A 16,451-nucleotide genomic window follows, 5' to 3' on the forward strand; every position below is an offset into this window, starting at 1 on the left:
TACACCAATGGAACATGGCAGTTGGCAACAGTGCCTTTGGGAAGGTGTTCTGGGCGATACTCTGGATCACACTGAGCACCAATAGACATGCTCTGAAACTGCCAACCAGGCTCCTGCCCCAGGTCAGCTGGTATGAGCCATGTGTCATTTGTTGCCTGTTCACTGCAGGGCTGTCCAAGGGGTATCTCTTGAGCCTTGTGTATTAGCTCCAAAGTATGGCTTTTTAAAAATAAATAAAGGGGGAAGTATCCCATTTAAGACTAGAAAATGATACGGAGACAATTCCCCTGCAATGTATGCACATTGTTCGAAATCCTACCGTTCATTAACCCGGAAGTGTTCACCAGACGGGGGTTACTTGTTTGCCCTTGTGCCGTGCAAGGCTTTTTCACAAAGAAACCCTCGCAGCACATAAACATGCACATTACCCTCCCTTTCCTTCTGAGATAAAATGCAGCCCAGTCTTGCCTGTGGGTTTGTTAGCTTAATGTTTATGTATTAAGTAACTAATAGCATACAAGGTGAAGCTTAACAACACACGCACTCACAGTTACTGACCCGTTCAGCGACCGACGTTGACGTATCTAATGGTAAGAAATATATTTGCATTGTAATTGTGTGTCACCCTGTTCCACATAGCTTGCTAGTTTAATTGCAGAGCAGGTTGAGGCGTATGCTGTGTGAAGGCGCTTTGTGGTAAGTAGGTTTTTTGCAAGTTCCTAATTTTAATACACGGTAACGCATTTTGCCTTTCAAATTAGTCAAATTATTTTCTGTCATGTATGTCCAAAGTTGGAATTGTGTAATGTAGTGTGAATGCTAGGACTTTTGAACAGTGAATATGAATATGTTGTTAGATCTGTTTTTTTTTTTTTGGTTATATTGGTGCAGTACCTGTAATTTTCCAACCCAACAGGTGTCCAATTTACCAAGTATTATTATTATTATTATTATTTATTTCTTAGCAGACGCCCTTATCCAGGGCGACTTACAATTGTTACAACATATCACATTATACATTATTTCACATTATAAAGATATCACATTATTTTTACATACAATTACCCATTTATACAGTTGGGTTATTACTGGAGCAATCTAGGTAAAGCACCTTGCTCAAGGGTACAACAGCAGCATTGAACCCACAGCCCTCCGGTCAAGAGTCCAGAGCCCTAACCACTACTCCACACTGCTGCTCTAAGTAAGCTACAATAACATTACATATATTTTTTTTTTATAGTACTCGTCAAATAAAAATGGGGGAGTGTAAAATAAAAAAATTAATCTCTCTCGTTATGTAATATTTTTGTATTGAATTAAAACTATAGTGTTTTTTTTGTCTTTGTGTTTTATATTATATGTATTATTTTCAACACAGTTCTACGCTAATACATGTGTAATAGTCTTGACGGTTTTTTTGCTGTGTAAACACTACCATCTAGTGGTACAATTTAAAAAGTACATTTAAGAGACATTCCATTTTAACCTATATGCAAAATAAACTGTATATAGATCTGAAATATAATCTTTACACATATACATGGCATATTTAGGTTACGGTTTGTTTTTTGTGTTCATATATATCATTAATGTCATTTTTTTCCTACACTGAAATAAATTACTATGCTTAATGTATTTTCTATACCTGGTAGAGCATGAAACATGGAGAAAAGGGAAGGGTTTGACTACCTAGCGGCACAGCTGGAGAGACTGGGAAGGGACTGGGAGACCCCGTCAGTACCCTGCTGCACCCCAGTGACATCTATGCTCAAAGAATGCACCTCTCTCCCATTAGAGGCTGAGGAATGCACTTATCAGGCTGGAGCAGCCTTCGGTATCGAAAAGCCTGTCGCACACAGGTCAAGCATTTCCTTAAAGTTGCTTGAGGTCTTCCCTGATGGGGAATTCGCTGCTGGGGAAATTGAGCCACTGAGAGGGGTGAAGCCTGCCCGCTTGATCAGGTCCACGTGCCACATGTTCAAATTGAAGGCGGTGGAAACAAGGGAACCTACCGTAGAAAAAACGCCAAGCACCCAGCCTCCTCTCATCCTCCGCTGCAAAACTGGAGCTACACAGCATCACAGGAAAAGAAAGAGGCCAAGCGGGTTTGCTGGCCAGCCAAAGACTGACTCAAGCATTGGCGACAGGACTAAAGCCACTCTCAAAAAGCCGGACATCACACACAGGCGACATATCGCTTTAAAGCTGCCAGAAATTTCTCCAAGTGGAGAATTTCCCACAGAGCAAATCAGGAAGAGAAAATTAGGGAATCCAGCACGCTCTGTCAATCTGTTGTGCCGGATGCAGCCACTGAATACTAAGTCCATGGAAACCAGCAAATCGGAAAGTGGAGGACATTTCCCAGTCAGTCTGCCTGCTGCTCCTCTTCAGCACGAGGAGGGGGTTGCACAGCATCGTGGGAAGGAAAGGACGCCAACTGAGACAGTGGCCCCCCAAAAAACACACAGCAGAACCAGCAAAAGCACAGGGCATGTGTTTTATATTAAACTGCCGGAGTTCCAGCTTAAGGTTGGCACGGTTAATCCATGCGACAGAAAAGCCAGTAAAAGGCAGGGGCAGATCTGGAGCGGAGTCTAAGGGGGCAGGTGTATCTGTCACCAAAGTCCAATATTCACTTGGAGGGAATCTGCTGCAAGATGAGAAAATTAGCAGCACATCACATTGAACGCAGTCAGCCCAAAGCATAGCTGAAGGTTTTAATTCATTTGGAATTTAATTTGGATTTTGTTAGTGTTCATTAGCAGTCTACCATGAGAGAAAGAGTTCTGACTGACCTTGAGAGCAGAACTTGTTTAGAGTTCAGTTGGGTTGTCTCCAGCGCTACAGTAGCGACACCTGCTTGAGACTTGCTAGCAGTCAGGTGAAGGTTTTGATAAGTTCCCCGGCAGAGCTGGGGGCGGAGGATTAGATGTTAACTTCAGATTAGTTAAAGGTTATCCTCATAACTGACACAGAAGAAGACCCAAGGATTAACATTCATTGCCATATTTAAGCTCTGCTCACGACGTCTGGAATATAATCGTTATATACAAATCATGCTTGCAAGAAACAGTTGCTTTTTCAATCACTGAAAAAAAACTTCTCTTTCAAGCAAAATCAGATCCCACTAGTTTATTTGATTCTTTCTATGTGTGTAATGTATATGAATTAATGGTAAACAAGCATGCCGGTGGCATTCAACTATCTATGTAAAAATGTAAGCGAGACGTACAGACGGACAGCTAGACAGACTATTTTGATACCACCAATAATTTGTGCTAAAGCAGGCCCGTAAAAGTTCAAAATGGGCCTCTCTGTTCTCTCCGTTGATGTACACACAGGGTCCACTGTTTCTGTTGGACTGTGTCTTGTTTAACTTGGCTCTCTGACATGTTTTTGGTCAGATATGGTTTACAGCACATACTGAACATTCCCAGTGTGTGTTTGAGCTCAGTCATTTTAGGCGTATTTATTGCAAATATATGTTTTTGGTCAGATATGGTATACAGCCATACCGGACATTCCCAGTGTGTGTTTGAGCTTAGTCATTTTAGGCATATTTATTGCAAATATAGTAAAAATCACATACATTTCATTACAGTTACACATGTAATCAAATTCCATCTGATCCTGCGTACGGATGTCAGCCAATGTGCAGAACACTGTATACTGTATATACCATGGGTCCTGCGTTTTTTATTTGTGAATTTGTTTTTAAGGATATTGATTTCCTCATGTTCTATTGGTATAGCACTAACAAATGCTGGGGGGTCAGATTGCTATGATTTGCAATATCTGCCAGGGTGGCTTGCATTTTGAGACACACACACACACAGTGTGTGTATTATATATTTACTGGTTTCTGTTTATTTAGGCGTTGTTGAAGACTTCAATGTCACATCCTCTTATTTCAGTGTTGTGATGGAACTGAATGAAAAGCCAATACAAACACTTCTAAAAGAATGAAGCTGTTTTGTGGTTTGACTTCTTGAAAATGAAACCTGCATATGAATCCAGCTCTGTTCAGTTGTAAATGCAATTCTAGAAGCTGAGTGGAGACTCTGTATTGAGAGGTAATAGTCATAGATGTGTGATAGAAACAGGGCTGCTTGTATAAGATAGAGCAGAGTGATTGCAAAGAGCAGCAAGACTCAAGGGACAGAACAACAACTCTTAAGATGCCATTTGATGATATTTAATCTTTAATACATATAACAGCATATTGTTTTCAAATTGTTCTCAATGTGCAGTCTAAAAATACTAACAGTACAGATTGAATCCATATTCTTCTCAAAAGATCCTACATATTTCAAATGGGAAGGACTCCCCCAATCACTGCAAGAGCTGTCTAAGGGAAGACATTCCCAGTCAAATGTTGTCATTCTCAACCACCTCAGCTTTCCCATGATTATATTATGCATTTACCATTGCTTACCATGGTTTATCATGCACTACTGTAGTATATAGCACTGTCCAAAACACTCTCTATCTTATAGTAGTATACTACAGAAATCCAGATCCATTGTTTATATCATCAAAAGAGATACTCAGCACATACCATGCAAAAGATATTTGTGATTTCATAAAAAAAGGGACAGTTAACCCCTTTAATTTTCTTAGCGTTGTCAAGCAAAATCATTACGAAACTGGAAACCAGTTTTTGAGCTGATTAATCATAATAGAGTAAAACAAGGGAAAGGTTCTAAACTGCATGACTTTACAATGCAGGGGAAGAGAATTAGAGCACAGTCACACAGTAGAGGGAGGTGTACCAGCAGGGTACTAATCATATAACGGTGCATTTTCCGTTCTAGTCCTCCTGGCTGAAGCAGTCGGAGGGTCCTAGGCTTAGGGTGCCACAGTCAGTGTAGTCCGTGGCACACTGGCCACACTCACAGCTGAGCGCCACGGGGTAGGTGTAAAAAGGGTCCACGTGTTCGGGGCAGTTGGGCAGCTGCACTGTTACGTAGGAGATCTCTTTAAAGGTGCAAACCAGCTGGGTGTAGAGTGATATTGAGCTCTTGTACACATCGGCCTACAGAAATCAAGAAGATAAAGCAGGTGAACATATTTTCAAAAGGTACAGGAGCCACCAGCTTACTGCACATATTTCAACCTGTAGCCCAGTGAGTTTTTGAACTATTTATCCTTAACCTAAGCTTAAGCTTTGGAAAATGAATTAGAATTTGGAATGGGGGAGCAAACAGGTTTCTTTACATTTTAATTAATAATCCCTGTTGCCTTAAAATTAATCAATTACACAACAGAACAGAACATTTGAACCCCCCCTAGCTCATAATTTGTCCAGCTACCAGCTGTGCTTTTAGTTTTACAACAGTGCTAATTACTAGACACATTCCCCCATTGTATGTCCACTGAGAAACCAGTGAGATTTATTTTAATGACCTTGCACAGTAACATTGTAAAACGTAGAAATCTCCATTTTTATGCCCTTCAGTGATTTTAAAGATACCCCACTTCTCCACTTCCCCCGTTATCAGTCCTTGGGAGTCTTTTCAGAAACACGTTTTTTCCCTGGAATAGTTAGTGAGCATGACAAATAATGATCTAAGTAGAAATGAAATATCAGAAACATACAGATTATATAGATTAGTGTGTCAATAACCCTCTGCCCACAGGGGTAAACATTAAGATTAAAAAAGAAGTTGTATTAAAAGGCACTTTTTAGACCATTAAAATAGACCACACAAAAAATTGAATTTTTTTTTCACCAACCAGCGCTCACCTGCGTAAGGCACCTCCCGGCACAGGAGGTGGTGTTGACAGACACACAGTTTCCGCAGCCGTCTTTCTCTATCCCTATCGTGATGTTCTCCAGGGCACAGCTGGCATGACACTGCCCAGCTGCCCAGCACAGCAACACAAAGCAAAACAGAACCAATGCCATGTCTTTATACTGCAAGTACAACAAAAGCTGGTTGTTATCAACTGTGAGACAAATCGCTTATTAATTTAATTATAGTTACTTAAATGTTACTTGTTTATTTATTTGGATTAAAGGAAAGAAAGAAAGAAAGAAAGCAAATGGTAAAAGATAAAGGAATCGGCAGCTGTAAGAGACAGAACTGTCTAAATTAAAATGAGGAAACCTGCAGGGTAGTTGACTTCTGCTGGCTAGGAGATGCTTTACATCCAGCATCTTATCCTTTATAGTATGGGCTCCGGTGTGTGTCACACCTGCGGGATTAAAATAGCACCCATCTGATCAGCGTTAACCAATGGGTGCAGTACATTCCACCATGACGGTAAATCTATTTAGGCTAGACTTGAATCTGCCAACTAAGCCATGAGATGCTATACAGTGCTGGTAAAACGAAGGCAGGATTCCAAAAATGACGCATCTGTCAAGGTCGCTGTTGTGTCTGTACAGCAAGGCAGCCTTGTGCTCCCACGTATCATGCTCACGGACTGGGGAGGGTCATCTCTGTACACGTCTGCTCTGTGTCTTTACTCTTCAAAGCAAGTGTGAAGTCAATGACGCTTAACAGTATAAATCAAACAATAAACAACACAGTGCCTGATATACAAAGCGTGGCGGCTGAGAACAGTACATCTCTGATGGTATTTATTTGTATTTGTGTTATTAATATTTCTGTAAACAACATCGCTTCGCTGAGAAAACCAGAACATTTTCATTTCACCTGAAAATCAAAAGCAAAGCATGGTTAATACTTCAAAACTAAAAATTAGAGCTTACTCAAAATCCACCGTGACTTGTCAAGATAGGAATGTCGGGGCCCTAGTTGCAGGATGGAGCAGTCAATGTATTTGCATCAAAATAGGGACTTGTGTTTTGGACAGATGCAGGTTTGTGGATTAAAAGTAAGTTTTAATGAATAAGATCCCAAAGTATTGGGGTCTATTCCAGTGATGTGCAGTCTTAATACCCCCTGCATTAGACAGACTGCTACAATCACCTACAGTAATGTAGGTGGAGTCATGCCAGAAGACTAACAAATATGCAACATTTTTTCAATTATTCTTCTTGTGATAGGGAGACCTCTAGTGGTAATGTGCTGCAATTGCAAGACCGATCCCTGTAGCGAATCAACCCAGCTTTGAAAGGGTCGCTGCTACTACGTCACTTTTTAGCATCCATTCAATTACAAATGAGAATGTAATGCTTTACTGTATATACTTTCCGAATTGTACAGTTCCCAAAAATGTGACAATCCTTTTGATATGCAAAACAATAGCACGTTTTTAAGTTTTTTTTTCTTTTTTTTATATCATAGTTAATCGAAAAAAAAAGTATCAGATCTTCCGTCTATTTGATTTTCAAAAGATTATTTTATGTCTATTTTGGACATAAGCCACATTTTCTTCTTTGTTAATATACCGGTTCTATGAAAGTGGGATGCAATGCAGAGGGTTTGAGGCGGCAGCTGAGCAGGACAGCTCTATTTCCAGTACAAACATTCAAGCTAGAACAGGAAATACTCCTCTTTCAGCAGGGCACCCCTTTCCAAAAAGCACAAGCTGCCACGGCTGTGCAGCTCCTGCCGCTTTCGAGACGCAAGTTTTCAAATGGGACCATGCAACGTGTCCAATCGTTAGCAGAACAGCCTACTGTAGCACTTGTACAGGGCGCTTTTAAAACCTTGCTATACAAATATTAATGAATGACATTTCCACATATTTAGAATCCCCCGGTGCATGTCTCCATAATTATGGGTCTTCTGATAAAGATCTAAATGGTTATAAATATCATACTGAGAATGTGTATATCAAAGACATATTTACCTTTTGCCAGCACTCATCCATTATAAACAGCGCATTATAACCATCATGAGACATGCATTGTGAACCCGGGGTGCACATTGAACCACTGAAATATTTTATGAGAAACTGTCACGTGGCCTTGTCCTTCTCCCTCCCGCCCGCTGTTCTCCCACCCGCTGTTGTCCCACCCGCTGTTCTCCCACCCAACCCCACACAAGACAAGACAGAGGCGGCCCATTCACAACACCTCTCACGCAGCACATACACCACAGAACAAGCAAGCGAAGCCAACACACACCAAACAGAGCTTCAAGTCGACACAATCACGCTCGCAGTAATACAACACAACACACCCACAAAGCCCTACACAAACTACTATTTACACAATGCCCCCTTCTCGTCCACCCACTGATCCTGGGTGTGGTTTTGTGAGTGGGTTGGGAACCGACTTTGCTTCTGATTGGTCGGTTTCTATCTAGTCACTCGCGACCGGCTGGAAAAATAGAACACAGTTCTATTCCTGCGCAGTCGCACGCTTCGCTTTCAGTCGGTGTAGACGCACGCAGCCATACAAGTCACTTCTAAACGATTCGCTCTCGTTGCTGCTTCTAGTGTAAACCCACCTTTACACCCGAATCGGTTCTAGAAAGCCGTTTACTCTGTTACCATTGACCTCTGAAAAACATTCGTTTATAATAAATATATCGATGTCTTTATCATTTTAAAATCTGCCCATCGATTTTGAAATGTAAGAATACACTTTTAACATTGAGGCTCAATGACTCAAAAGCGGGTCTAATGATGTTGTTGAAGCTGACACCCTGGGATACTTCAAGAAGCAGCTTGATGAGCTACTAACAACCAAACGAGCAAGATCGGCCTCTTCTCCTTTGTAAAATTTCTTACCTTCTAATGTTCTTATGTCACTGCACCAAACCGTATGAGGTTGTTAAGAAGTTTCATTACGTTAAATACAGTACAGATTAATAAACAATGCAACAGATATGGACCAATAAAGGTATAAAGCAGTTACATGAATATGATGACTGCAATTTCCCGTTCTAGCCACTAAGGGATGATATAAGGCAAAGATTCTACATATCGCCACTGCCTTTTAATAACACAAATACAGAATGGGCAATACAGAGAAGAGGACAGTCAGCCAGTGGCTGATATTTAATGTATGGATTACAAAATAATTAACAACAAAACAATACAGTTAAAAAAACCAACAACTACTACCTAAGATTATGTTACCGTTCTACTGTACTGGATGAAGGAAGAATAATAATTATTTAAAATAAAATCCAGCAACATATATATTTGGAGGAAAAGTGATGATTGATCCGGCTGAAGTTGAATATGAACAGCTGCAGTTGTTACGTTGTGTTGAGCGAAATAGCCATTGGCAATCATAATTTTGCTGTGATATAATAGGCAGCCAGCTACACGGATCACGCAGACTTCTGTTTGTTTTTTGGAATGCTCGTCTGTGAGCAACACGGAGGCGGCGGGTGGGGGGCAATCCTTCGTTTGGCACAGTACTTTAACATCGCGTACTACTGCCATGCTCTACCTACTGGGCATAAGACGGGTCCAAAATCCTGAAGAACAGGTGTGTTCATAATACAACAGCAATATCAATCAGAATGGGAGCGCTGTGGCTCACAGCTAAAGGTTCATTCATCTCGCGTTCGTTTCGCTGAAATACTTTTATCACAAACAATAGGAATTCAAATAAAAAAACAGAATAACCTGTGTGATAGTGCGCAATTTAACTACCAAAACTACAACAAGTGCATTCGGAGAGAGAGAGAGAGAGAGAGACAGAGGGATACGCCTGGGTCTTGATTTGCAGTACAAAATAGTAAGTACGGCGATGATGGAATATTTGGGGATGTTGTTTGGGGTTGGGGGTTGGGGGTAATGTAACATTGTTGCATGCATGGATGAAGTCTATCTGTAGTTATAGAAACGAGGACTTAGAGGTATAGTATATATGAAAACATTAATATTGAGTCTGCCAGACAGGATCTCCTGTTGCCTCTACAGTACCTCGCTGTTTAACTACTATATCATTTTTGTATGAGCTAGAAACGAGCTCGATCTATCGGGTATAAGGATTCAATTAAATATATTTACAATGAAATGGATTTCATTATTATGCATTGCATTGCAAATCATTTTAAAAACGTTACTCCCCAACCCACCCCACAATTTATTTTGTTTCTCCTGCAGATTGATGTATTGCGCAAAAGGACCTGAATTTATGTTCTGGGAACAACCGACTGCTGGAACAGGGGATACTACGGCATGCTAGACATTTCAGGATCAAATTTGCTTTGTAAAAAATGTTGACAATTGAAGAATAAGTGATTTTCTATGGAGATGGGAGCCATGCTAATTTGCCAGCTAACGTTATTCAAGCATTTTCCGAATGCAGATGGGTGGCACGGCAGCCGCAAACATTAAGAAAAAAAGATACATGTTATCATATAATTAAATGAAAGAAACAGGAAGAACATGTGCTGGGGACTTTTTTTTTTGGAGAGCAAAATACATCAATTGAACTTTGCAATGGCATGAACTATAATAATAATAATAATAATAATAATAATAATAATAATAATAATAATAATAATAATAATAATAATATAAAAAGTAAAGCAGAACATCACTTCTTCGTAGAAGTAGGAACTTAAACTGGACCACAAAACTGATTAATAATAATAATAATAATAATAATAATAATAATAATAATAATAATAATAATAATAATAATAATAATAATAATACTGTTCTGGGGATTTAGCTGCGGATTGAAACGGCAAGAATGGAGTCTGGCAACAAGGTTGCATTGAGTTCACGCTTCGGTAACAACAGGTGCACCAGGGGTCTGACCATTTGAAGTTAAAAAAAAAAAAACCCTATACTGCTACCTTCAGAAGTCTACACGGTTTGTGATTTTGGTGTTTTCAGGGCTCCCTTACTTTGAATCCTAAAATTAAATCATTTAATAAGCCAAGATGGAGGCTGCTATGGTGAGTGTGGAAAGCGGAGGGTGCAACAGCCACCCGCCTTACGGTTACGCGCAGGCTCGGGCAAGGGAGAGGGAACGGGAGCGCGAACGGGAGCGCCAAGCACACTCCAGAGCTGCCGCCGCCGCTGAAGCTGCTTCGGCAGGAGGAGGAGGAGGAGGAGGCAGCCACCACCATCACCACCACCACCACAACCCGCAGCAACAGCAGCAGAATCAGTCTCGCACCGCCTCCTTGTCCCAAGCCAACAACAGCTGTAGCGATGGGACCGCCTCGTGCCCCTCCTCCGCCTCCGCCTCCCAGCAGCAACACCACCACGAGCCACAACAGCTGCAGCAAGTAGTCAAAGGGAAGAAAAAGCATCGGGGCTCAGAGCAGGACAGGAGAAACAAGCATCGTCAGGGCTACGGAGGGGGCCACTCGGAGTTGGCTCCAACTGGGTCCGAGGAAGAAATTATGAAAGAGCAGGAAGAAGAGGAGGAGGAAGAAGAAGACGAAGAAGAAGAAGAAGCAGTAGAAGAAGTAGTGGGAGAAGTAGTTGAAGGAGGGGAACAGACTGCAGGTGACAAGAAAAAAAGTTTTCTCTGTACCATGGATGATGAAGAGGAGAGGATTTCTCTCAGTGACAGACTATCCCGGCAAGGCTATGACTCTGTCTACAGCGAGTACGAGTGCTGCGAGAGAGTTGTCATCAACGTCTCCGGACTGAAGTTCGAGACGCAGTTGAAAACTTTGACTAGGTTTCCTGACACGCTTTTAGGGGACGCCGAAAAACGAATCAATCACTTCGACCCCCTGAGAAACGAGTACTTCTTTGACAGGAATCGACCCAGCTTTGACGCCATCCTGTACTTTTACCAGTCAGGCGGCAGGTTAAAGAGACCCCCCAGCGTGCCATTTGACATCTTCTCTGAGGAGATCAAGTTTTACGAACTCGGAGAAGATGCAATGCTGAAGTTCAGGGAGGACGAGGGTTTCGTGAAGGAGGAGGAGAAGCCTTTGCCAGAGGACGAGTTCAAACGCCAGGTCTGGCTCCTGTTTGAACACCCAGAAAGCTCAGTGCCTGCTAGAGGAATTGCGATCGTTTCCGTGGTGGTAATCCTGATCTCCATAATCATATTTTGTATGGAAACTTTACCTGTGTTCAGAGAAGACAATGATTACTTAAACAGCGGCGTCAACGGCACAGCCCAAGACAATGGATCCACACCTTTTAACGACCCCTTTTTCATTGTGGAGACTGTGTGCATTATTTGGTTCTCTTTTGAACTGATAGTTCGTTTCTATGCATGCCCCAGCAAAGCTGACTTCTTTAAAACCATTATGAACACTATTGACATTGTATCCATTTTGCCTTATTTTATTACTATTGCCTCGGATCTCGCTCAGCAGCATCAAGGCAACGGGCAACAAGCCATGTCTTTTGCCATTTTGAGGATAATTCGTCTTGTCAGAGTGTTTCGCATATTCAAGCTCTCCAGGCACTCGAAGGGCCTGCAAATCCTTGGACATACCCTCAGGGCCAGTCTCAGGGAGCTTGGTCTGCTGATGTTTTTCCTTTTCATCGGCGTCATCCTGTTTTCCAGCGCGGTCTATTTTGCAGAAGCAGACGAGCCCCGCTCCCAGTTCGGGAGTATCCCGGATGCCTTTTGGTGGGCTGTGGTAACCATGACCACGGTCGGCTATGGCGACATGAAGCCTATAACTGTCGGTGGCAAGATAGTGGGCTCACTGTGTGCCATAGCAGGTGTTTTAACCATTGCTCTACCGGTGCCGGTAATCGTTTCCAACTTTAACTATTTTTACCATAGAGAAACTGACAATGAAGAGCAGTCACCGGTTCAGCAGTCTGCACCCACCTGCCCCTGCTTCCCCACAAACTTCCTAAGGCAATTTAGAGGTTCCTCCTCATCCTCTTCTTTGGGGGACAAATCTGAGTACGTGGAGATGGAGGAGGGAGTGACGGAGTCACTTTGCGCAAAGGAAAAACCGAGTCACAGCAAAGGCAATGGCACAGAGCTGGTCAGGAAACATTGTGTGAATCCTAGCTCAGTACAAACTGACGTGTGATGCGGGTGCAGTTCTCTCGTACTGCATTTGGAGTGATTACCGCTCATGAAATGATAAGCATTGAAGAGACATACACACACACACAAGCCAGCTAGTGGAAATGAACTGCATACGCAATGATGTGCTTTATCGATATTATAAGAACTAATGCGAGGGCAGACATATGAGAGGTCAGTGAATGACTGCAAATAGAAGTTCACGTGAGAGGGCGCAGGACAAGTTTTGTTTTTCATCTTCAAAGCTTCATCCTGAACTTTTCATTATTTACGGTTTTGCACAGTAACTGAACACTTGCATTGACATCCAGCAATTCTGTGTTTTGCGTTTTTAATAGAACTTCAAATTCATACAACTGTGAGTGTAGGTATGGACAGCACTAACAACAGAAAACACTGTCAGAAAATTGATTGAGGCGATTGTCAATACTTGGTCAAAGGATTAGCGCAAGGCACTCTTGCAAACAATAACCGAATGAAATCCGTTGAACATCAAAGAAAACGCTGCTCAATAATAATAATAATAATAATAATAATAATAATAATAATAATAATAATAATAATAATAATAATTGTAAGGCACTTTAAGAAAAGAAAACAAACAAACAAACACATGTTCCTTAACAGTAAAGCGCCTCCTGTCTTGTTAGCAAGCGGATAAAGTTAAAGCACTTAAAGGATACATGTGGAATTATAGCTCCAGTTTTGCTGTTGTTTGATCAGACTCTGCCTTGTTTGCACTATTAAATATGCTGGAGACAGGAATACGTTTTTAAGGCAAATCTTTACTGTAATGCTGTGAAATGTTAGTTAGCAAGACAATCACGCAAGACATCCTCATTCCGTGACGTCTGACTAAAGTCTATTTATACAACATCCAGTAAATACGCACAGCAACACACTGCAGTCATCTGAAATGTTTTAGCCTACTTTTTTTCTTTCTTTTTTTGGTCGCCATCTATATGTTGAATGGCATTTGATAACCTGGGAAGACTAGAGGCTGCTGTCTGCTGCTGCCTAAAGCTGGCAGTTCATAATGATCACATACCCTTTCGGAAATGCAAGCCCCCCGGAACAATGGCCCCTTAAGAGAATATCACTGCGAATGTCCGTCACGTCATTCTGTTGTGTGCAGTTGTTTGTTTTTTTCTGTTGCACTTATCCCCCAAAACCTACCGGGGTGTATAAACATTAACCAAGCCATTTAGTAAAGCCTTCTGGACATGTGCACTGGCGGATTCATGCGTCAATATGAGGGGATAGAATAGAATTATGTTTCTGAGACCACAGCAACTCCATCATACAGTATTTATATTACAAAAAAACAACAACAACAACATTATTTCAGGCGGTCACGCGAGCATGTATTGCTGCTGCAATTAAAACAACACAGTACCACAAACCCTACACACAAGCTGCGTGTCCTGTTCAAGACTGAGATCCTAAAGCGTCCCCCAAGGACTTGTGTCATATAATTCCTTCTGAAGATCATGCGACAGAACCGCACTCCATAGGGATGAGGGAATTGTGCTTCAAGTTCAAAATCATCTCCTCTAGTGCAGAGAATTGCAAATTCCCTTTAAACCATCACAAGTGGAAACCATTTACATTATGGCTACATACGTACCTGGACACTTTACCATCAGAAGAAGAAAAAGAACAATCTGAAAAAAATAAAATTTTATATATATATATATATATATATATATATATATATATATATATATATATATATATATAGTCTTCCCAGAGAGAATCTACGTGTCTGAATGAGGGGGTCTAAAAAGGTAAGTTATTATTATTATTATTATTATTATTATTATTATTATTATTATTATTATTATTATTATTATTATTAGTTTAAACATGTTTTACGTGTAGGGGGGCGCTTCTTTTGCAATGCGTTACGTATGTTTCGCAACAGGTGCAATTGCATTTTACTCCAGGGAAATCGAAGTGATTCACGGAAACTGCCCAATGTAATCAACTTGTTCCAGGATAGAAATATCTAAGTGATCGGCTGTGGATCTTGGCTGAGAAATGCTTGAGGCCGGGAAAGCAGGCTGATTATTTTTAAATAGGCAAATACGTTGCGCTGAGTGTGCGTAAAGGCGGATACGCGTCAGATTGAACTCGCCAGTAAATCAGCTGAGCCTAAAGGCAATATACATTGCTACAGTTGTCACAAATACACGCACACTATAATTATTTTAAACATTCACTGGCTTCAATAGTACAGCCTACATTAACGTGCATTCCTGTGTTTAACGAATGGGTATTATGGCCTTTGTAGCGCTCTTTCAGAAAGATTGTAATGTCATTCACTGTAAGGTAAATCAATAATAATACTAATACATTTGGATTGGATTGTATCTATAATAAGGAAATCAAAGAAAAAACAAATACATGTAATAAGAATGTTATTTAGCAGTTATACAGTTTTAATTGTGGTAATCCAGATAACTAGGCCATTGTTGCTCACATATTTCAATTAATTTTTTAAAATGTATTTTGGTTTTCCTTTTTTTCTGGTTGGGGAGGGGGGAGGTTATGTGTTTTGTGTAGGGATGTGTTAGTCAATTACATATATTGGGAAATATATACATACATACATACATACATACATACATACATACATACAAACGTACATACATAAGAGAATAGTGATTGTAAATATACTTACAACATTCAGATTATGACTTTAAGTTTGTAATTCATCATGTAAGCTGATGTAATGTAATTGTGTCTTCAGCAGCCAATGATACTGAGATACAGTTCTGTACTTTGTCTGCATGACTGGAAGTCTAGACGAAGCCTTTAGTTGTGGTTTTAGAAGTGGAGTGTTGGCAATATTACAAAGGAGACTCAAAAGGTAAGATGGTAATGTGCATCATTAGAGATACTGTATACATATTTTGGGTCATTATCTTTAATGTGAAATTCTCTGGATTTGCGTGTGAAAAGAGACAGAGAGACCTGCCAAGGACAAGCACAAACAGAAAGGGCCTGGATCCGGATATAGTTTACTTAATGGAACCAGCATAAAAAAGGAGACTCCTGCAGCCATTCTTTCTGTAATGATTTCCAAGAAGCTTAAAAAGTATCTGGGTGTGTTTTAATGGTCTACACAGTGGCAGCCCCATCCTTAAACATGTCACCTGATTGCAGCTGAACACTTTCCACTGTATTTCTAATGATTAAGCAATACTGCTAAATCACTCTTAAGCATGCATTTATAACAAAGTACTTGCTATCTGCCACTGTATAAATCAGAGAGACAGAACCCCTTATTATTTAGACAGTGAAGAGGTAACATGACAGAGTTGTTTGTCCTAGGTTACCATGTCCCACTGTGTGGGTGTGTAAAGAGATACTGGGCTGGTTTCACACACCCTGATCAGCACTCTGATTGGAAAACCTTACCTACAGTAATATTCAGTTATCCAAGATTAGTGCCAGTCAGGGTTTGTGAACCTCTAGACTGAGACATGGCTATAACAGAGCTGCTGCTCTGAGTTATCCTAGTACATGGTCTCTTTGATTCGCCTCACTGGTAGCAATACCATTCAAATCCTGCTCATGACTGTTGCTTATAGCTGGATGT

General features: G+C 40.8%; 2 protein-coding genes across 3 annotated transcripts; one reads left to right on the forward strand and one right to left on the reverse strand.

Moving 5' to 3' along the window:
* Positions 1 to 4,201: 4,201 nt before the first annotated feature.
* On the reverse strand, positions 4,202 to 7,889 carry LOC117432424 (gonadotropin subunit beta-1). 2 transcript variants are annotated; one of them, XM_059002558.1, is made up of 4 exons: positions 7,765 to 7,889; positions 6,111 to 6,198; positions 5,747 to 5,917; positions 4,202 to 5,035 (listed from the first exon to the last, which is right to left on the reverse strand). In XM_059002558.1, exons 3-4 carry the CDS (start codon positions 5,906 to 5,908, stop codon positions 4,811 to 4,813), a joined length of 387 nt encoding a protein of 128 aa, XP_058858541.1. In that variant the 5' UTR covers positions 5,909 to 5,917; positions 6,111 to 6,198; positions 7,765 to 7,889; the 3' UTR covers positions 4,202 to 4,810. The 2 variants fall into 2 exon arrangements, with proteins under 2 accessions (XP_058858541.1, XP_033910239.2); XM_034054348.3 differs by lacking the exon at positions 6,111 to 6,198 and having other exon boundaries at positions 4,203 to 5,035.
* A 2,687-nt stretch (positions 7,890 to 10,576) lies between these two features.
* Positions 10,577 to 14,511, forward strand: LOC117432120 (potassium voltage-gated channel subfamily A member 1-like). The gene has a single exon (XM_034053623.3). It carries the CDS (start codon positions 10,770 to 10,772, stop codon positions 12,849 to 12,851), a length of 2,082 nt encoding a protein of 693 aa, XP_033909514.3. The 5' UTR covers positions 10,577 to 10,769; the 3' UTR covers positions 12,852 to 14,511.
* The last annotated feature ends 1,940 nt before the right edge of the window (positions 14,512 to 16,451 follow it).

The sequence above is a fragment of the Acipenser ruthenus genome, chromosome 27 (assembly GCF_902713425.1).
Source record: "Acipenser ruthenus chromosome 27, fAciRut3.2 maternal haplotype, whole genome shotgun sequence".
In the NCBI taxonomy this organism is placed as follows: domain Eukaryota; kingdom Metazoa; phylum Chordata; class Actinopteri; order Acipenseriformes; family Acipenseridae; genus Acipenser; species Acipenser ruthenus.

Coding starts and splice junctions, on each gene's coding strand:
- LOC117432424 (XM_034054348.3), bottom strand. CDS start 7,842: ATGTGCACCCCGGGTTCACAATGCATGTCTCATGATGGTTATAATGCG. Junction 5,918..7,764: donor TGGATGAGTGCTGGCAAAAG/GTAAATATGTCT, acceptor TTGTACTTGCAG/TATAAAGACATGGCATTGGT. Junction 5,036..5,746: donor CCGGGAGGTGCCTTACGCAG/GTGAGCGCTGGT, acceptor TGATTTCTGTAG/GCCGATGTGTACAAGAGCTC.
- LOC117432120 (XM_034053623.3), top strand. CDS start 10,770: ATGGAGGCTGCTATGGTGAGTGTGGAAAGCGGAGGGTGCAACAGCCAC.